The 19,733-nt window shown below is 37.2% G+C and overlaps 3 protein-coding genes and 1 long non-coding RNA gene across 4 annotated transcripts; 2 read left to right on the top strand and 2 right to left on the bottom strand.

Annotated features, from left to right (window-relative positions):
• The first annotated feature begins 1,159 nt into the window (after nucleotides 1-1,159).
• LOC103936892 lies at nucleotides 1,160-3,262 on the top strand. Its single transcript, XM_009346779.3, has 4 exons — nucleotides 1,160-1,531; nucleotides 2,224-2,382; nucleotides 2,478-2,586; nucleotides 2,746-3,262. The coding sequence occupies exons 1-4, from the start codon at nucleotides 1,160-1,162 to the stop codon at nucleotides 2,937-2,939; spliced, it is 834 nt and encodes a 277-aa protein (XP_009345054.2). The 3' UTR covers nucleotides 2,940-3,262.
• A 145-nt stretch (nucleotides 3,263-3,407) lies between these two features.
• LOC103936893 (transcription factor DUO1) lies at nucleotides 3,408-6,062 on the bottom strand. Its single transcript, XM_009346780.3, has 3 exons — nucleotides 5,098-6,062; nucleotides 4,235-4,481; nucleotides 3,408-4,010 (listed from the first exon to the last, which is right to left on the bottom strand). The coding sequence occupies exons 1-3, from the start codon at nucleotides 5,286-5,288 to the stop codon at nucleotides 3,501-3,503; spliced, it is 948 nt and encodes a 315-aa protein (XP_009345055.2). The 5' UTR covers nucleotides 5,289-6,062; the 3' UTR covers nucleotides 3,408-3,500.
• Nucleotides 6,063-6,773: 711 nt separating this feature from the next.
• Nucleotides 6,774-8,724, top strand: LOC108866382. Its single transcript, XR_001952256.2, has 3 exons — nucleotides 6,774-7,062; nucleotides 7,296-7,441; nucleotides 8,015-8,724. It is a non-coding gene; the product is annotated as an uncharacterized LOC108866382 (long non-coding RNA).
• Nucleotides 8,725-8,954: 230 nt separating this feature from the next.
• LOC103936891 lies at nucleotides 8,955-11,119 on the bottom strand. Its single transcript, XM_009346778.3, has 2 exons — nucleotides 10,756-11,119; nucleotides 8,955-9,195 (listed from the first exon to the last, which is right to left on the bottom strand). The coding sequence occupies exons 1-2, from the start codon at nucleotides 10,978-10,980 to the stop codon at nucleotides 9,118-9,120; spliced, it is 303 nt and encodes a 100-aa protein (XP_009345053.2). The 5' UTR covers nucleotides 10,981-11,119; the 3' UTR covers nucleotides 8,955-9,117.
• Nucleotides 11,120-19,733: the final 8,614 nt, after the last annotated feature.

Here is a 19,733-nt window from a genome sequence, read left to right as displayed (position 1 = left end):
CGTCCTCCCTCCCCCATCCCCACCCGCCGCCCCCAAAATACCCACCCACCAACCCACCCTGCAAAAGGCAAACAAGAAGAAGAAGAGAGAAGGAAGAGAAAAAAAAAAAAAAAAAAAAAAGAAAAAACCAACCCAACCCGAAGGAGGAAGAGGAAGAAGAAGAAGAAGAAAAAAGAAGAAGAGGAAGAAGAAGAAGGAAAGGATAAAAAAAAAAAAAAAAGGGAAATTCTCGTCCTCCCCCGGGGCCGCCCTCTTTAATACCCACACACCTTGCAAATGAAAAACAAGAAGAAGAAGAGAGAAGGAAGAAGAAGAAAAAAAAAAAAAAAAAACCCAATTCGTCCGTCCTCACCCCGCCCCCCCTCCCAATTTCTCTGCGCCCAAGTTCTCAACCTTCGGAAATCGGCCTGGCGAAGGTTTCCAGATTCCACCTCAACGGGATTTGCGTTTTTTTTTTTTTTTAATTTTTTTTATGGGTTGTAGGTAATGGGTGCGAAGTTGAAAAGGTGGGGAGCGGGAAAACAAATTAGTTTTTTTTTTTTTTCTCTCTTTTTTTTTTTGGGTTGCAATTGCAGAAAGAGGGAAGAAGATGAAGATGGGGAGAAGAGAGAGAAGGGGGAAGGGGACGACTGATGTTATGATGTTGGTTTTTTTTTATTTAAATAACTTTTTTTATTATTTTAATATTTAAAAAATATTAAATGATTTTTTTTTAGTTTTTAATAATTTTTTAATAAAAAATGGGTCTAGATTAAGACACATTAACATTTAACTGAGAAATAAACGGTCAAGCTAACAGAAGGTATGATATTGACACAAATTCATAAGATGAGTTATGACATTGTCAATTTTAAAAGATAAGGTATAAAAGTATCGTGATACCAATAATTAAGGTAATTTTTTGTACTTTGCCTTTAACACACACACATATATACATATATATATATATATATATATATATATAATGCAGCAACCTAGGTCTAGCGATATTCTCCGAAATCCGATTCTGCCAAGATTAAAATTGAACCACAACGTTACTAAGCTAAATGACCGTACTAAATTTCCTTCTCTAAAACATTACCATCAACTAGAATAGCTCTCATCCTTCTGCTGACTCCTCCATCCGACTTCCACCTCTCTCTCTCAAAGTTTTACCCAAATGGACGGGTCCGAAAGTCAATCCAAATCGATCAGCCAAGACTCCGATCCGCCCACGGCCCACCACTTCCAAAACGTCGTTGTCATGCGCCACGGCGACCGCATCGACAACTTCGAGCCCCTGTGGACATCGCAATCACCCAGGCCGTGGGACCCGCCTCTGATCGAAGAGGGCAAGCTCCGGGCCTTCTGCACGGGTACCAAACTCCGATCGGATCTCGGGTATCCAATACACCGCGTCTTGGTCTCGCCATTCGTGCGATGCGTCGAGACTGCCGTCCAAGTCGTCACCGCCCTTTCCGCCACCGAAGGCCCTTCTCTCTCCAAATACGAGAGCGACCAGCCCGTCCCCGTCGACCCTTCTAAGCTTAAGGTGGGCCATTTATACCCATACATATACATATATACGTATTTTGATATTCTAGTACTAAATGTTGAAACTTTGTGATTGCATCGTATAACAAATTTTTTTTCTTACTGGTGACAACATGTATATGTATTGACGTCAAACTAAATTTGCAAATTAAATAACGTGATAGTAGATGATTAGATTATTAAATAAGTGCTTGATTATTATATGCGACACATTAAAAAATGAAAAATTTAACGAAAATTTGTTGGTACTATTCATTTTAACGAAAAATCACATTTTTACACTAAAATATCAATCTTGGTACTATTTACTTTACCTTTTATTTTGCCCTTATCGTTAAAACTAAAAGTTTTCAAACTCTTTTTATTAGTTTTTCTTTAAAAATTTTGATCTCTATAGCACTACCCTCTGGATATGTATTTATGTGTGTGTGTATGTATGTTATTTTGTCGTGTTCACGGTAAATATTATTGACAATTAGAGTAGATATCTGACATGTCATATTGTCCTTGTAAACAAATTTGTGCAGTTAGAAGTTTTGATTTAGTGTCTGACAATATAACATACTACATATTGAGGGCTAAGAAATAGCTCGATTGGATTTAATCTTTGGATTCATGTTGTAGGATGCAAAGAAAGAGCTCGAATGGTAATGATATTGTAGGATGCAATCTGTTGTTCCCATTTTGCAGGTCTCAATTGAATATGGGTTATGCGAGATGCTAAACAAAGAGGCGATTCACGGTGATTTGGCTCCAAAAGATGAGCAATGGGATTTCAACATACCAGACCTTGAGGCTATGTTCCCGGCTGGGACAGTTGATCAAACTGCGAAACGAGTGTACAAAGAGGTAAGTGAGAATCTCTCGGTGTACATTTGTGCGTATATGAATGTAGAATGATTAGTATTTTTCGTGATGGAGCCTGTTCCTGTGATTAACCTCAGTTGCCCCATTGGGGAGAGAGCGTGGCGGGTGCGCGTGCTAGATATGCTCAGGTCATTGAGGCCCTTGCTGATAAATACCCTGCAGAAAACTTGCTCCTTGTCACTCATGGTAGGCTTCATGTCTGGTTCGAAACTTTCTTGGACTTTCATTTTCTGTTTCATATTTTTGACATGTTTTTGGTTGTTTTTTAAAACTTTGTTGACTTTCATTTTGTGCCTCCAAAAGGCTACACAACCTTCAATTATAAGAGAAAGCATCTTTGTGCAGGTGAAGGAGTTGGTTCTTCAGTTTCCGCATTCCTGGAGGGCGCAACAGTATATGAAGTAGAATACTGTGCATATTCAGAACTAAGAAGGCCCATCAAAGACCAGTCATCAGCTGCAGGAAAGTTTGAGGTAATCGGAAATCGTGGCCGGACTGGGGTAAGTTACTCACTCCTCGCCTCAGGAACAGATGATTGACACTGAATATTAGAGTACAAGACAACAGCGTAATAATCGCCTTCTTTTTAGCACACTTGACTGCATTTATACGCCAAAATTCCTGTTACTGGAGAGATCATTCCGGGATTCACTGGATTTACATATTGATCAGACAATAGTTTTCTTTACTTGTTTTCGCAACTTCAGATTCCCATGTACTTGCTGCTAGACCATGAAGGGTCCGGTTAGAAAGGAACAAAACCACTGCTTCCCTTGTATCAGAACCAGAATGATCAAATTCCGGTTTAAACACTGACAAAAGAAATTGAATTGAATTATCATAAGTGATTTCATTGCTACTAGATTATTGATCTGATTCTATTGCTGTTAATTTTAGTCCAACTCTTGACTTTCTTTCAAAAGGTTATCGATTTGAACGAGAAAAAAATGAAAACTGAATGAAAGTTGATTCGTGAATCAAGAATTACTCAGGCAAAAACTTTATAGCTACTAGAAGTAGGTCAGTATCTAGTACAAAGAATGCCAGTAACAAGAATTACCAATGCAAAGGTTACAGAAGAGGTACAAGGTTATTGTCGGTCAATGCTGCCCTGATGTGTTCGGAAGTGGGTCAAGTTGATCAAACATGTCTGTCGGGAAGTCATCCAACAGACAATCCGGAGCCATGGTATGGTCGATTTGTTCCCTTTCACAGCTTACACAGCTTCCTACTGGTTCAAACAATCGAGGTTCCATGGGAAGTGGTTCTCCATTTCCAAGCTCCGAAGCATCCAGAGGTACTAACATGTTGAAATAGGGGTCGAATGTTGCCAAGAGTTCTTGGGTTTCAGATGAGAATAGGTCTGTTTGGGGCTGTGGGTTCTGCAGGAAAGGTATTACAGACTGGGACTCATTCCTTGTATCCTTATCAGTTATGGTGAGCTCATGTTGAACAGGGTTTGTTTTGAAGCAAATAGACTCGGGCTTAACAATATCCAGCAGCGGCACCATTTTAATGATCTCAGAGTTCCAAATGTAAGGTGGCGGTGACGAGCATGACGAAGCCTGTGTCGATGGTTCTCCCTCTGATGAGCAATTGAATTTTGGAGCCTGAAGCAAAAGAAGAAAAGGACCTGTCATCTAATAAACAACAGTTATTGGAACGTAACTACACTACTATTAGAGGATGGTACCATTTTGTAACCTTGTACGAGTGTGGGGTACTCTTTTTCTTTCGACCAAGTTTAAATTTCCGATAAAATTTTAACGGGGCCCACTATCGTGCACCGTATCCTCATGTACAAGTTCTTTTTAAAGAAGAAAGGGTCAATTACCTGTAAAGTGGGAAGCTCATGAAAAACAGAGACTTCCCTTCTGGTTTTATGTGATTTGGAGGAGAACGTGGCTGCTGTTGGTGTCTGTAGAATCCTAGCCAGCCTCTTCTGCCTGCTGCTCCAAAAGTTCTTGACGTCGTTGTCCGTCCTCCCCGGCAAATAGGTCGCTATTCTTGCCCATTTGTTCCCAAATTGTGCCTGCAACTCTATCACCATCCTCTCCTCCTCCACTGAAAATTTGCACCCACTGAAAAAAACCAGAGATTCCAGTCACAATTAGTAACAAAACCCCACAACCCATTTCTTTTTCTCAATTAAGAAAAGAAAAAAAAACAGTAACTTGTTTCGTAAATCTTAATTTTTTGTTTTTGAGTACAACGGTATATTTTACACTAAGGGAAGGGAAAGTGGCTAAGCCACACAATAGGCAACTTAATTTGGTATCGAATTCGTCATTTACGAGATTCGAACCTAGCAAAACCAACAACCATTTCTTTACTCCAAACTAGAATAAGGGAAGGAGGAGTGTTCAAACTCAGAATGAAGTTACAAGAAGCGAAAGACTCTTACCACCAAGTAATGCACCACTAGACTTGCAAACAACCCATTTAATTAGCAACAAAACCCAGCAACCCGTTTGTTAAATCTTAACTAGCAAGAAAACCTATTTCTTAAACTTTAATTAGTTACAAAACCCACCAACAACCCATTTCTTAAATCTTAAGTACCAACGAAACCCACCAACCCATTTCTCAAATCCTGATTAAATTATCAATTTATCAAGTTCATGAAACCAAAGTGCCAACAAACAGCAAGTAAAAAACACAAGACACAGTGAAATGGCGGATGGTAAATTGGTTTACTTCTTCAAGTTGGGTCGGAGCTTATTGACCCAACGGAGCCGGCAAGACTTTCCGGTTCGCTGCAAGAGGCCCTTGGATCGAATGGAGCTCCAGTCTCTTGGTCCGCATTTCTTCACATGGTTCAATAGCACTTCGTCTTCCTCTGCCTTCCATGGCCCTTTCCTTATACCCTCTTCTTTTTTACCTTCCATTCACAATTAATTACCTCACACGCAGAGAAGAAGTAAATTTTTATTTTTTGGGGGGAATGTTTTCTGGGTTTTTTTGTTCTTCTCTGAGTTGTGCACACTCCGTAATTTTTTTTTTTTTTTTTATCGTCTTATGTAGTGGCGGTTAAGGCGGTTACTTCCTTCCGGTGTCCTCCCCCACTAACGAGCCCACATGCGCACTTTTTTCTCCGTTTCAAAATCGTCTGCGTGGAATTACAAAAGTGGCCCTGAACATGTGCCACATTGTTTATTTTTTATTCCAATTTCCCGCCTTTGTTGTTGATATTTTAAAAAAAAAAAAGAAAAAAAAGGGATCAGCTAGTAGCCACTGTAGTCCACCATTATGAGGGTTGAGAAGCCTTACAAAAATATTTTAGCATCTTCTTATCATCATTCTATGAATCACCAACGTTAATAATCGAACTTAAAACGTACCGTGTGAAATACGAGTCTAAAATCACATTTGGTCTATTTTACAGAATTTACGTGAATTTTTTTATGAATTTTTTTCTTTCCAGAAAATTAAACATGTTGATAGTTTACATATGCTTCCCATATTCTAAACTAAAAAAGTAAAGTGCTTCGCCTGTTGATTGGACCTTTTTTTTCGAATCACCGTATCCCGCGTTTTATCCTCTTCAATCCGTTAGTGTAGCATGGTGTATTATAAATCCGCCAAAAGCTTATCAACATTGAACACTGAAATACATCCCCGAGTACAATGAAAACATGATACTTCTGAATTTTAATTCATGGAAGTATTAATCCATTAAAAAATAAAGAAAAAAAATCGCTCAAGACCATGTCAGAGTGGCCTAATCTATTTCAAATTATCTATCTATCTATTATATAAAGAGAGAAGAAAGGTGAATAGTATTTTGATGTCACCAACTTCAACAAAATAATTGGATAAAAATGCCTTCAAAACAAAAAACTTCAACGCATTCCAAAATAATGCATCAAATAAGGTAGGGGTATTTTTGTCATTTTTATAGTATTTTTTTTATAATTAAATTATTTTGTGGTTTTGTGTTTTTAATTTTTTAATTAGTACATCACAATAGACTAGTAATAATTTGATCAATTTATCTATTTCTAAACATGTTCAAAACATCATATTGAAACGTGTAATGTTGTTATAAAAAAGATTCTTCAAACGCAGATAATAATATGATTAAATTAGTTATCAAATGATCTAAGATTATTCATTTACTTCAAATATTTGACTTTCCTTTTTGTCAATTTACACATATATACACATTTAAAACGTGTAAATCGAGCATAGCACTTCTGATTCAAAAAATATCTTTTGCACGTGTGTGAACACATACGTGGAGGCTACTATATACTAAAGCGCAATGGGAAAAACATTGTTTATAAGCACGTTGGCGAAATTGCCCTTATTTTATTGTGCTTTCTCTTCTTTATTTTCTCACAAGAACAGTGAATTACGAAATAACCCATAGTCATACGTGCTGGTTCTGTGTCTTTGATAGCTGTCATTTTCTCATCTCGACAACGTTTAGTGTGGGACTCTTGGCGATGAACAAAACAGCGCCAAACCCAGTTTACCCTGTCCACCGCCTCAACCAGTTCAACGAAATCTGGCTACTAGTTCCATAGAACCACCGCCAGCTTCCAATTCACTCAGTCCACGGACTCCACCAATTAACCAAATCTGGCTACTCACTTCATATCACACGCCGACGTACCAGCAGTACATCCGCGTCGTTTTCGATAACTATATTTACGGAAGGTAAGCAATTTATTCTACTTTAGATTTCAAAGATTTCTGTACAAATAAATTTATCTTCTGGGGATTCTTCTGGAGATGCAAAATTTGAAATGAAAGAGAGAGAGAGAGGGAAATTAATAAAGAAAAGAAGCACAGAGGTAAAACCCCAACAAGATTTATGTACCAGATCAGGTTTTTGGTAGTGATCTTTTTTTTTATAGTTTTTGGTAGTGATCAAGTTTATGATACTCCAGATCTTCAGAGGTTGATCAGAGCCGATTACCAATTTGCTGCTACTCTAAACCTTCTCAGCGGCGTTCGCCACTAATAGTTACACAGATATGCAGAGAGTCACGCAGTATTTCTTGGATTTCATTGATCACAGCGAGCATGGTGATAGGTATATTCCCTCACTTTTACCATTTTTGAACTGAGATGATATTGGGAGAAAACACATCAAATTGTCTCGTGATGTTACACATTTACTCAAACTGTATATCTGATGAGCTATTTATTAATGTTATGCCCTATGTTGATGACATATCAATCATATCGGCCATCTGTATTGTAGCAATTAATAGCAACTCATGACACTCCCCATAACAAACTTCCCAATATTCCATGTTTATATGATTATATCTACTCGAAAGACTATATATTCGAAGATAGGATTGAAAAGTCGTGCGCCTTTCTTATGTTTTCTTTTTTGTTGATGCACCGCGATCTGCATTTGCCAAAGAAATTATATAATCAGGATGCCCATATTGTCTTGGAGTGTACAATTGCAAAGCTCCCAGCAGTTTTGTGGAAATTGGATTGGAATTTGAAGACAAGAAATTTAGGAATGTGTATTGGGTTTTTTTTTTCTCTTTCTGATTGTGATATGATTACTGTGTATTTACTTTATTTAATTACAATTTAGATGGGATGGAATTTGAAATTTAATTTATGCGTGTTCCTTTTTTCTTCCCAGCTATCAATCTGCTGCTTACATGATGCCAAAAAGAAATTGGAATAGCAAAACAAATCAGATGGTACCCGACCAAAGTGAAAGGGTCCACATCAGAAAAATGCATCGCTCTGATGGTTTTCTGCCCACATGCTAATGCTGACTGCATCAATCTGCATCCAATTCATATGTAGAACGTCAAACACTCCTCTCCTGTTTTCGAACGTAGCTCTGCGCTAAAGGGTCATCAAGATTAGATGGGGCACCCTGTTCCTCTACTGATTCACTATGTCTCTGCATTATAGTCTCTACAAAGAAGACAACATATAGCAAAGATAATACGCCGAGACATGGCACTCCTTGCTGGTTATAGATGGCAGGTACAACCTCTCCTGGTGCTTGGTCGGCCAGCCACATCTTTTGCTTCGGCAGCCACCTCGCTCTTACATGAAATCTTGTTGGATACTCTTTGCATGAGGATTCACCCGTCAGAAAATCCTTCTCGTTGTCACGATCCATCCATCGTAACATAATTGGCTCACCTGAGCTAAATTATAAATTACCAATGTGCAGTGATGGAACCAGGATTTCAATGTCGGATTCATTGACATTCATACTAAATTTTGTTGTTTCCCGAGTTAAAAATGTTGGCAAAATTTTGGAAAAAGTCTCTGTATCGAAATGGAGAAGTTTGCTGCAACTCCTTAACAATAACAGCCGCAAACATTTCAGCACCACCAGTGTTTCTTCTGTTTACTTGTCAACCAAGCAATCATCCTCTTAAATCTGTATTCGCGATTTCGGATGGAACTAACAACAACATTTTCATTTCTTTCTTCCACTTTTTCCTTTTACTGTCTCATAAGAGAAGCTAAGAACGCATTAAAAATGTAACGTTTTCCTCTAAACGCCGAGGAAGCAAATGACACTTCAAATTACACCTCCTTTGTAAATGCACCGTAGATAGAGAAGTGAAAGTGATGGACTCATGGGACGATAAATACTTCTCAATGAGTAATCAAGTCAAGTAAAAATGAACAATGATGCAAATCCAACCCAGGTGTGGGTTTTATACGATAAAAACTGCATTTCGAATCCTAAAACTATAGCAACCTTAAAATAAAAGGTTATTCCTCCCTCGACCTCCTCCGAGGTACCCCAAGTCCAGTCCTTATGTTTTCACCCAGCTCTACTAGATCCTCCACCTGTAACGGAAGGTGCAGCTGTGTGAGTACATGTATATGCGATGTAGAACAATATTGACTATTGTTGTCTACTTGTCTTGCTCAATTAACCCATCAAATAAGACGTGCGAATAAATCAATCTTTCTGTAAATATCACCCCAATCATAACCAAAATAGGATATGCACAAGACTAGACGGTCCGAACACATCGCAAGCCCCCAAACACATATGATCTATGATAAACTAAGAACAAAGCAACCCATACATCTAAATTAAGTCCCTTGACTTGTCTGCTTAAATTTTCCATCTAAATTAGACAGTAAGCAACAACTTAATTATGATTTGGAAAGGTGGTATCTCAGATCCTTTGGGACACCTTCAGTTCCGTTCATGTTTTGGAAGGATACAACAAGTTGCAGATAGAAGATGAATTGAACTATCTACGCATGTAACCTGAGAAGTTGGTCCACTATTCGTATCTAGTTTGAAACTAGGAAAATTATGATCAGTTCAGGTAGACGGTTGAAAGAATTTTAAGAGTGAGGAGTAACAGGGTTTAACATTAGAAAATGAGGTGACTTGATTAATGTTCATGTTTTCAAGAAGAGCCAAGGTACAAAGAGTTGCAGCTAGAACAAGGACTGAACAGTCTAGATAAGAAACCTCACAAGTCATTCCACTCGGGTAGCTAGTCTGCAATCAGGAAACCAGGACTTTGATTGAGGTACAGATTTGAAAGAATTTTAAGAGTGAAGAGTAAATTGGGAAACTTACAGGGCCTTAAACTGGGTAATTATGCAGCTGAATGAGCTACGAGGTTTGAAAGAGAAACTGGGAAAAGAGGTATAAAATGATCTACTCAACAAAACCTAATAACAAAAGCTAATGACATTCAGCAACAAAACTTGCCGAGTAAAACATGATTTCGGATTAAAGGAACTGGAGGAAGAATTCTCTTATAATCATACGAGCACGAAAAGGGGTTCGCACAGTCATAATAAATGAGAAGTATACAAGAAAAACCCAGGAAAACTAGCAAAAAATGCTAAGAATCCAAATCCAAAAGATCTAAACGGATAAAAAGGAACCGAAAGCCACTCAACCACCCGCAAAGGTCTAAAATTTGATTCACAGCCAATGCCCCAAATGACACCTAAACAAAAGAAATTCACTTCAGTACAACACATCATTCACGCATTTTTCGGTTCCTCCCTTGACCAGTAAAACTAGTCCTTCACTAGTTCAACATAAACTGAACATTACAATTTCCATTGTTTTATTTAGTAAAGGTGAGTACTGTGCTTCACTATATCCACACACACACACACACACACAAGATATATTTATATTACTGAATTTAACAAATGAAATTCTGATGACTGAGGAGCATATGATCTTGATGTTAAAAAAGCAGCAGAGATATAAATATAAATTACCATATAATCATGATTCATGTGGAGACCGTAATTGTAATTACAAATTACACAAGCAATACAATCAATGTAGCGAATTGCAATGCTCCCCAATGAAAATGAAAGATATACCCTTGGGAAGCTGAGATAGAGAAATGGGAAACTAACCTCGCTGATGCCAGAGGCATGGAGGCCAGCGACGCCGGCGGTGGCGATGGAGCCAACGTAGAGGGAAGCAACGGCGAAGGCCTTGAAAGGCATCGTAAAGGAGTTGCCGGCGCAGCCTTTCCGGGACGACATAACGGCCCAACCCAGCTGAGCCGCGCTGGCCCCGGCCCACCACAAGTGGGTATGTGACCCGCCGCTTCCAATCTCCGGAGTGTCCTCTTGCATCTGAGTCTCTCTGACCGATGACAATAAAGCACCTTGTTTTGCTTCGTTCGGCAGAATTCGCTGTGTGTGTTGCGGTGTTAGGCTGAAATAGTGGGCTTGTTTTGGGCGCTTTTTCGGACCTCAACAGATTGGAGGCAGATGAACTATTGGGCAATAAACATTTGACCCAAAAAAAAAAGAGCTAACTAGAGATGCTTACCGTATAGCATTTTCGGTTGGCCTTTATTTTTCTTATTTTATTGGTGCGTTCATGCAAAATCAATGAATGATTCGTGTTTAGTTTGAAATACTTGAATCTCCTTGGAATTACCATTTATAGGTATGTTTGAAAACTATCTGCACCCATACAATGATAAAGAGAGAAATCGTGTGGGCTTTGGTGCAATAAATACTTCGTAAAATTTAAAAAATTTATAAATTTATTATGTTTGTTCAAGACAGTTGATGCATGAATAAACTACTTTTATGTTTGAAAAGTTCATGTTCAAGACAGTTCATGTTTGAAAAATTTATAAGTTTATTATGTTTCAATTAACTTTTGGATTATGGACTGCTCTATTGTGGTACTACAATTTCAAGTGAAATACGTAACAATTTGTTTATAGCTAAATAAACTAATTAAATGTCATCCTTTGTATTATCGTCTTATTTAAAAAAAAAAATGCTAAGGAGATTTTCTCAAAGTGAGACATTCTATGTACTCTCTGTCATATCATAATTTAACGTCAATTTTCATGTCAATATATAAAACATTGTGCCAAAAACATGAGATGACGAAGAGTCTCACATGAGATTACAAAAAGTCTATTGAGATTTTCACTTTTGAGAGAGTTTCCTTAGTATTTCTCTTTAAAAAATCTACCAATTTTTATTTTTATTCTATTTATATAACTGTCTTGATACACGCAAAAGTGCATGTCCAAAGGTAAGTCTAGAATATTAAATCAAGTGAAATACATGAAAGTTGATAACATACATGCATTATTGTAACCTCTGTGATTTCAAGTGAAACACGTGAATGATTTGTTTGTTGCTAAATAAACTAATCTATTGTCATCATTGCTTTTATCGCCTTATTTTCTATAAATGCCTCCTCAACGCTCTTCACGAATACAAGAAGTAAGCATGCCTACCAGCAGTGGTAGTTCCAGTAGTTCCAAGATTTTAACTTAGGGTGGTCGCAATATAAAAGCTCCAAAAAGAAAAAACAAGATGAAAATATCATTGAACAAATAAATGGCAAACTACAATTTTCATTTATAATCTTTGTGCTAAACAAGCTAGAAATACTAAATTTGTCCATGACAGGATCTCATACTTTGAAAATGTGTCATGATAGTTTAATTGTCAATACAAGAAAAACATCTTTCTCAATGTAAACAACTAAGCCATCATTTAACCATTGATTCCCCATTCTGTTGCAGAGTGGACTCTTAATGATATTCATGGCGGAAAATGCTCTCTCCGCTGAAGGAGTTGCAACAAGTAAAACCAAAGCCAATTCAATAAGTAAATATACAAATTGAAATACTCGATGCAACCTTTTTTCCACCATTTTCTTAGCAAGATCACTAATGCTTTTCAACTGAGAAAAGTCACTTCTCGAACGCATTGAATAAATATAAATATCAAGTTGATCTTTAAGTACCAATAGGTCTTGCTTCGTAAAATCTTAAGGGTACAATCAAGCAAGGCGAAGTAGCTTTTCTTTGTCAAAAACTACAAAAGAATCAATTGGACTCAAACTAGCTAAACAAATGAGCAATTCGGTACTTGTCTCATTGAAGCGATCATTTAACTTTGTAAGTTGGGAATCAACGACAACAAAAAAGAGCTCCACTTTGTAACGATGACGGTTGATCTTTTTGTGGGTATTATAGTGTGACCTCCCATGAGCTACATATGTCTCATCCATGTTAATAACCTCAATATGATGTTGGACACAAAATGACAATACTTTGTCAACCAAAAGGTCAAACCCCTCATCATTCGTTATGTAGAGTAGTTGTTCTTTACATGTGTTGACTAAAGCCATTACATTCACAATCTCTTGATCATTCTTTTGTAATGCTTGTGATAAATCATTCGTTATTCCCAATATAAATTTCATCAAAAAAAGGAGAAACACAAACTTAAAAGATTGTATGTCTTTCAATAACCTATTTGCTTCAGCAACACTATCATTGGTATTATCATCAACAATCATTTCTAGCACATTGACCATGGATGAGAACATAGTAATCAAAGTACCATAATGTGAATTCCATCCTATAGCTCTGGCACGTTTGAGACTAATTTCTTGATTTAAGCCTTGCCCCGTCATAAGAGAATCATTTTCAAGAGCTTTCATAAATTCTTTTTGTTGCATCTCTCTAAGTGCATCACGACGCTTACATGAAGCTCCAATATTATTTACTACATTATTAGCCAATAGGAAGAATGTGTTAACATTAACATTATCCTTTGCTATGGCAACAAGAGCTAATTGGTGTTGATGAGTAAAGCAATGAACATAGAATGCACAAGGTTGATCATTCAAGTTCTTTATCTTGAGTCCATTGAACTCACCTTTCATATTACTAGTACCATCGTAACCTTGCCCCTCGTAAATTAGAGAAACTCAACTCATTGAAATGAATGAATGCATCAATAGACTCCTTTAGTGTGTTTGAAGTGGTGTCGAGAACATGTTGAACTCCTACAAACCTTTCAATGACTTTCCCATTTTTGTCCACATAACGCAAAACCACTACCATTTGCTCCTTTATAGAAACATCACGTGCCTCATCAACCAATAAAGAAAAGAACCTAGCATTCTTCATATCGCTTATGATATTTTTAATGGTTTCAATAGAACATGAATGAACAAGATCTTTTTGAATTGAAGGAGCTATTAGCTTGAGATTTCCTGGACCTTTATCCAACACAACAACCTTTATTTTCTCATCATGATCCACAAGGAATTGCAAGAGCTCCAAATATAGTTACCTCTATTGTTTGAAGTGTCACTTTCATCATGACCACAAAATAAAAGACCTCGTCACAACAAAAACTTAGTGCAATCAATTGACGCATTCAAGCAAGTGTGATAAGCCATATGAGCTTCTTCTGATTGTTTGACCACAACTATTTCATATGTGTCTTTTGATTCATTAGATTACCAGCAGCTTCAACATCTTTATTGTGAAAGCTACCAACAATTCCCACATGTTTTTCAAAATAGGCTCTTGCGTGGTTCCAATTTTGAAAGCCTATCTCAGTAAAGACGTCGTTGCCTGATTGTTCAAAGTTGACTTTGAATAGATAGCAATAAAAGCAAAATGCAGCATCTTTAGATATACTATATTCCAACCAATGAAATTCATTCAACCAATTATCAACAAACCATCGCTTTTTATTCGAATGCAAAGTGAATGGAAAATCATGATCTTTAGCTCTAAAAGGCTCCATCAATATATTGCAAAGTGAATGGATAATCCTTTATTGGAATTCTCTTTCCGGGGTCTCTCTTAAGATTATCCAAATCAACTTTTAACTCATTTTGTTGTGGAGTGGAATTACCCCCAATTAGATCAGAACAATTTGGAATTGGAGGTGAAGTATTTGGAATAGGATTGGAACTATCTAAGTTTGGAGATGAACTATTTGGAATATGATTGTCTGAACTAATCGATGATGATTTTCGCTTGTAATATCGTTCCATACTTCTAATTTCTACTCATATCAATTAATATATATATATATATATATATATATATATATATATATATATATATAAGAACTATATCAATTGATGAAACTAAAAAAATATTATATGAAAAACAAGAAATCAGATTCATTTATAAATTTATAATTAGTTCTGTGGGATTCTAATATTATGAATGCCAAAGATAGAGATACATGCCACAAATAGACTGCCATCACTTCAAAAAAACATTAAATGTTTAATTCATCACCACCAAACATTAAAAATAAAAATACTTCTTAAACAAGTTATCTAACACCACAAATAAATTAATATCAGATAGTGGATGGTAAAATTATTTAATGGACAAAGTCACAGAGAGTACAAACCTCTTCGACCAAGAAGAAAAGGACCAACCTTCGGACCAGAGCTTTACACGAAGAAAAAATGCTAGCAGGCTACCACAAGTACAAACGCACAATTGCTAAGCGCATAATTGCACCAATATAGATATGTTACAATAAACAATAAACATAACAGAGATACACTGGCACCCACATTAGTCATCACTAAATAGCGAGGCCTCGTAAAGTCATTGCACTAAAGTTAGACCACATCAAGTCATTGTTGACAAACAAGACTACATAACTCATCGCTCAAAGGTGAAGACCAATCTAGCCACTAGAACAGTGCGATCACATCACTTGCAAGTCGAGTGAAGCACAACTACACTACTTCGAGAAGGGAACCATTAGCCAACTCGTCTTAGTGAGGACGAAGATACTTAACCCAAGGCCACCTGCAAATTCACCAGTTAAGTGAGATTTCAAAATCCAAAAAATCAAGCACCATAAGATGAAGTTGCATAAGGTAACAGAGCCACTAGGAACGAAACGCACAACAACCGGAAGCAGGTGGATCTGTGTGCACAAGTCAGCATAGTCACAAAATTAGTTGGGGAAAGTACCACCACCATGGAAAACGAGCTGATGGTGGTGGATCCAACCCACCTGAAGCCATGGATCCAACACACACCAAGAAAACGAGGGCCAAATCAAAAGAAAACCTTGAGAAGGCATGATCTAGATCTGGGTGTGAGAGTGAAATCCATGGAAAAACTACTCACAAATTGGTGGGAGAGAAACACATGAAAGGATGAGGACGTATGTGAAGGTTGGAAAAAGGGTGGTCAACGCGAAGTCAGATGGTTGAGTTGTGGTTAGGAGGGGAGGTGAGAGAATTCTAGGATGGGGGCAAGGGGGGAAAGAGGATGGGAAGAAGATCTAAGAAGAGAAAGGAGGAAGCTGCCACTGGCCCCCAATCATAGCCAGAAGCCGACAACTATAGAGGTAGCAGGCTAGGGTTTTTTTAAATGAAAGAAAGATGGCTCTGTTTGGTCACTAACAGAGAATTAATGGAATAAAATATAGCAAAAATGATATAAGTATAAAAATAACCATGTGAAAGATTTTTTTTCTGTGGAAAAGTCTGATAGTATATGATGAGAATAAATAAGCCAATACAAATATTCAGTCCCACCAAATCAGGCCACCATTAATATTTATTCCTTTAGTCTTGTAATTAATTGTAGCAATATGATTTCTTACCATTTGTAATTCTCTGTAGTCAACACCAGTACATGTATATATATGAAATATCAATACAGCAAAGACTCATCGAGTCATATTCAAATTCTCTACCTTGATATATGGGAATTGGGTATATGTCAACTTAGTGTAATTCCAACAAAAAAAGCATCAGTTAGGAGGCCGCTTAAGGTGTAGGTATGCAAAAATCTTTCAATGTTTAATTTGAGCACTATATCGTGTATGTGGGACTATGATTTTTCAAGGCCAAAACAAGGCTGATTCGAATATAGTTACCTTAGAAGTCTGGTCATAAACTCACTAATTCTAGGTTGAGCTATATCAGATGGAGTAGGGGTACCTCCATCATTTCACTCCAGGGCACTAAGGAGTTCTAACAACTCTGCTAAATGACCATGCTTGTTCCGCAAGATACGCGATCTAATCCAGATATGGACATAATCAGATCTAAGTCTTTAAGTTCCTACAATCTAGGAATTGGCGTGTGCCGCAAGTAATCATAACTTTTAAAAGGATGCAATATATACTTTTAGATATCCTTTAGGATTCTCTAAACTTAGAATGAGGACTCTATCCTAAAAAGGTCTCTCTCCCTATGGTATAAATACAATCATCTAGGGTTCATCTATGGTAACGCAATGTAAGCACTTGAGTTCTTAGCCTACTACTTGATCCAAAATCATGCACTAACTTGATCGTCGGAGAGCATTTGGCTGGTACAGCCCCTCCCCCTAACCCTAGGCTTGCTTACGGTTGTTTTCCTGTTTTATAGGTTACTCGGATTTATGCTTTACCACCGCTTAATGGAGGTGCACAAATTTGATTCCAACAGTTGGTGCTTTCATTGAGATGATGCCCATATTCATCTCGACCAAATCACCTTCCTAGCTAACATATCCGTTAAGGAGGGCCCGGTCAACACCAACGTTAAACCATATTAGATGAGATAACATGCCTTATGACGCGTCCATTATTCCCAGTGTTCTAAAAATCGGCCTAGACGGCCACCTAGGCACTAGGCGGTGAAGGCTCGGCCTGATTTTGGGCAAATCGTTTAAAAAAATAGAACTGGAGCTAGGCGATCCTAGGCGGTTTTTTTTTATATTTTTTATTAATTGTGCGCTTTTTTCTTTTTTGGTTTCATGGACTTATGGAAATGGTGTACCTAATTTGCAAATGATGGATTTACTACAAGTTCATCCAATAGTGAAATGAATTGGAGCACTTTTGAGGGGATGCATACAAAGAAAAGAAATAAACTAGATACAACAAGGTTAAATAATTTAGTCTATGTCCAATCCAATGCAAGGATCATGATTCATGAACAAGAAGAATTTAGACTATCATCTAAATCCTCCTCATTATGATTATATGCTTACTGTTTTTTAAATATTGAACTTTTTGGATGTATATAATTTATGTATTCTTCTATTTCTATTTTTGCATTTTGTCATTCTTTTATTATCCATACAAGTATATATATATATATATATATATATATAATAGGCACTTATTTACAAGATATATAATAAATTTACATATACCCGTGTAGGCCACTTAGGGGCCCGCCTAGTCCTCGCCTAGCTGCCTAGGCACTAGGCCCCTACTTGTTGCCCGACTAGTGCCTAGTGATTTTTAGAACCCTGATTATTCCAAGAGCGAATAACCTCTCGCCTTAGGCCACTACAACTCTAGGGGCGAGTAATAGCCTATAGGGAATGACGGCCACACTAGGAAACGATGAAGGCCTAGCCGACAGACTGTCTCATATCCCTCTATAGACCAAATTTAGGAAACCCTGATGAAGATCAACGCTTTTATTGAGAAGTTGCAAAAGAATCAAACTACCACTCAAGCAGAGAGCCATTTCAACTTTGTAGACATGGAAAAACGAATGAAGAACCTAGAAAATTCAATCGGGACTACCCTTAAAACCCAAATGATTGTTTTCGGATACGGAAACATAAGTACCATAACTCTTGAAGGGGACCCCATAATATCTTATGTTGCCCCGTTGCAGGCAACCCCCATCAATCAAAGAAAGGTCCCAATAGGCGATGGATAGGTTACTAACGTGGTTGTTGGAGAAGAATCACAAACCGCACAAAATCCTCCACAAGGTGCAACATGAATGTTGAGAGTAAAGCCACGTCATTTGAGGCTTAATGAACTTGAATTTTCTGGAGATCAAGAACAACGACACCTTCCGAAAAGAGAAAATCATATGGGCTAGATAGTTAACCTCGCACCCTACGCAGACCAATGATCTGAGTTATGACCTCGCTTTTAATGGAAATCGAAGAAATGCCCCAGCCGAAGAAGTTTCTTAGCCGAGGTTTAAATTGTTTTGCGGTGACTCTGATCCCGGTTATCACATCATGAATTACCAAAATGTTGTTGCGTGATGCTAACTAAGTAAGCACACAAATTAAAACCCTCTTGTGACAATTGTAGTAAAGATGCAAGTAGGGATCGTTCTAGACCGGGGATTAGGAGGGATTACTAAATCACTTGGAAACTGACTCAAAAACGTAAAACAAACGTTAAAAACACTAAAACTAGACTCAGAGAATGTAAAACTAAACAATAAAATACTAAAACAAATCAAAAGACTCAAAGAATACAAAACACTTATAAACACAAACTAAGACACTTTCTAACTAAATTAGACACTAAGGTAAAGGGGGATTGAGATTTTGACGAAAATAAATTAAATGCACAAATTGTAATTTAAATGCAGAATTTAAATATGAATGTGATGAAATATGGAATGAATGCTAGCTAGAAGGTTCTTCTCCACACATGTTACTCTTGCATACAAAAAGATTTTCAGTTGGTCTTTCGATAAATTATGAAACTCAACACCCCGGGTTAATTAGGTCCGCTTAAATTAACCGTCAAGTTTTTCTTAAGTTAATGAATTGGATGATTGCATGCGACAACCCAAAGCATTCCCCACAAGTTCCCTACATGAATTGCATAATAGAGATACAAGCAAGAATCATTAAGCATCATGAAAACTATAAGTATTGACGAGGCATTCGTTACTATGATTGCATGAAACTTATGCCAAGAATTTATTTAACGCGATTGTTTATAAGCAACCTCCACTACTTGTGAAAATAAGTTCACAACTATTAGGTGAAATTCACTTATATTCTAGCGTCATATTCATACATGAAAATTAAGCGTGCACTCTCAATCAACATACATAAATAAGTTATCGATCAAGCAGTTAAACAAATTGAATCCACAACTTATGAAATTCCAACCAAATATAATCAATTCATATTGCAAGCATAAACATGGTTTCGAATCACCCCCTAGCTAACTAGGGGGATTTAGCCTCTCATGTTCACAACAAGAAAAATAAAATTGAATTTAAACATAAAGAACAAAGGATGGATTACACCTAGAACGCCCAATGAATCCACTTGAATTTCTGCGCGTCTAAGTCCTCT

Source organism: the organism of the source record quoted next, unplaced genomic scaffold (assembly GCF_019419815.1).
Source record: "Pyrus x bretschneideri cultivar Hongxiangsu unplaced genomic scaffold, Pyrus_bretschneideri_v1 Contig35, whole genome shotgun sequence".
NCBI lineage: Eukaryota > Viridiplantae > Streptophyta > Magnoliopsida > Rosales > Rosaceae > Pyrus > Pyrus x bretschneideri.
The sequence above is the reverse complement of the archived record's forward strand: the minus strand, read 5'-3'. Positions and strand labels throughout refer to the sequence as shown.

Excerpts from the sequence above, each read along its gene's own strand:
- LOC103936892 (XM_009346779.3), top strand. The coding sequence starts at position 1,160 with ATGGACGGGTCCGAAAGTCAATCCAAATCGATCAGCCAAGACTCCGAT. Across the intron at positions 1,532-2,223 it reads TCGACCCTTCTAAGCTTAAG|GTCTCAATTGAATATGGGTT; the intron begins GTGGGCCATTTA and ends CCCATTTTGCAG. Across the intron at positions 2,587-2,745 it reads CTTGCTCCTTGTCACTCATG|GTGAAGGAGTTGGTTCTTCA; the intron begins GTAGGCTTCATG and ends ATCTTTGTGCAG.
- LOC103936893 (XM_009346780.3), bottom strand. The coding sequence starts at position 5,288 with ATGGAAGGTAAAAAAGAAGAGGGTATAAGGAAAGGGCCATGGAAGGCA. Across the intron at positions 4,482-5,097 it reads CTCCGACCCAACTTGAAGAA|TGGGTGCAAATTTTCAGTGG; the intron begins GTAAACCAATTT and ends GGTTTTTTTCAG. Across the intron at positions 4,011-4,234 it reads ATGAGCTTCCCACTTTACAG|GCTCCAAAATTCAATTGCTC; the intron begins GTAATTGACCCT and ends CTTTTGCTTCAG.
- LOC103936891 (XM_009346778.3), bottom strand. The coding sequence starts at position 10,980 with ATGCAAGAGGACACTCCGGAGATTGGAAGCGGCGGGTCACATACCCAC. Across the intron at positions 9,196-10,755 it reads ATGCCTCTGGCATCAGCGAG|GTGGAGGATCTAGTAGAGCT; the intron begins GTTAGTTTCCCA and ends CTTCCGTTACAG.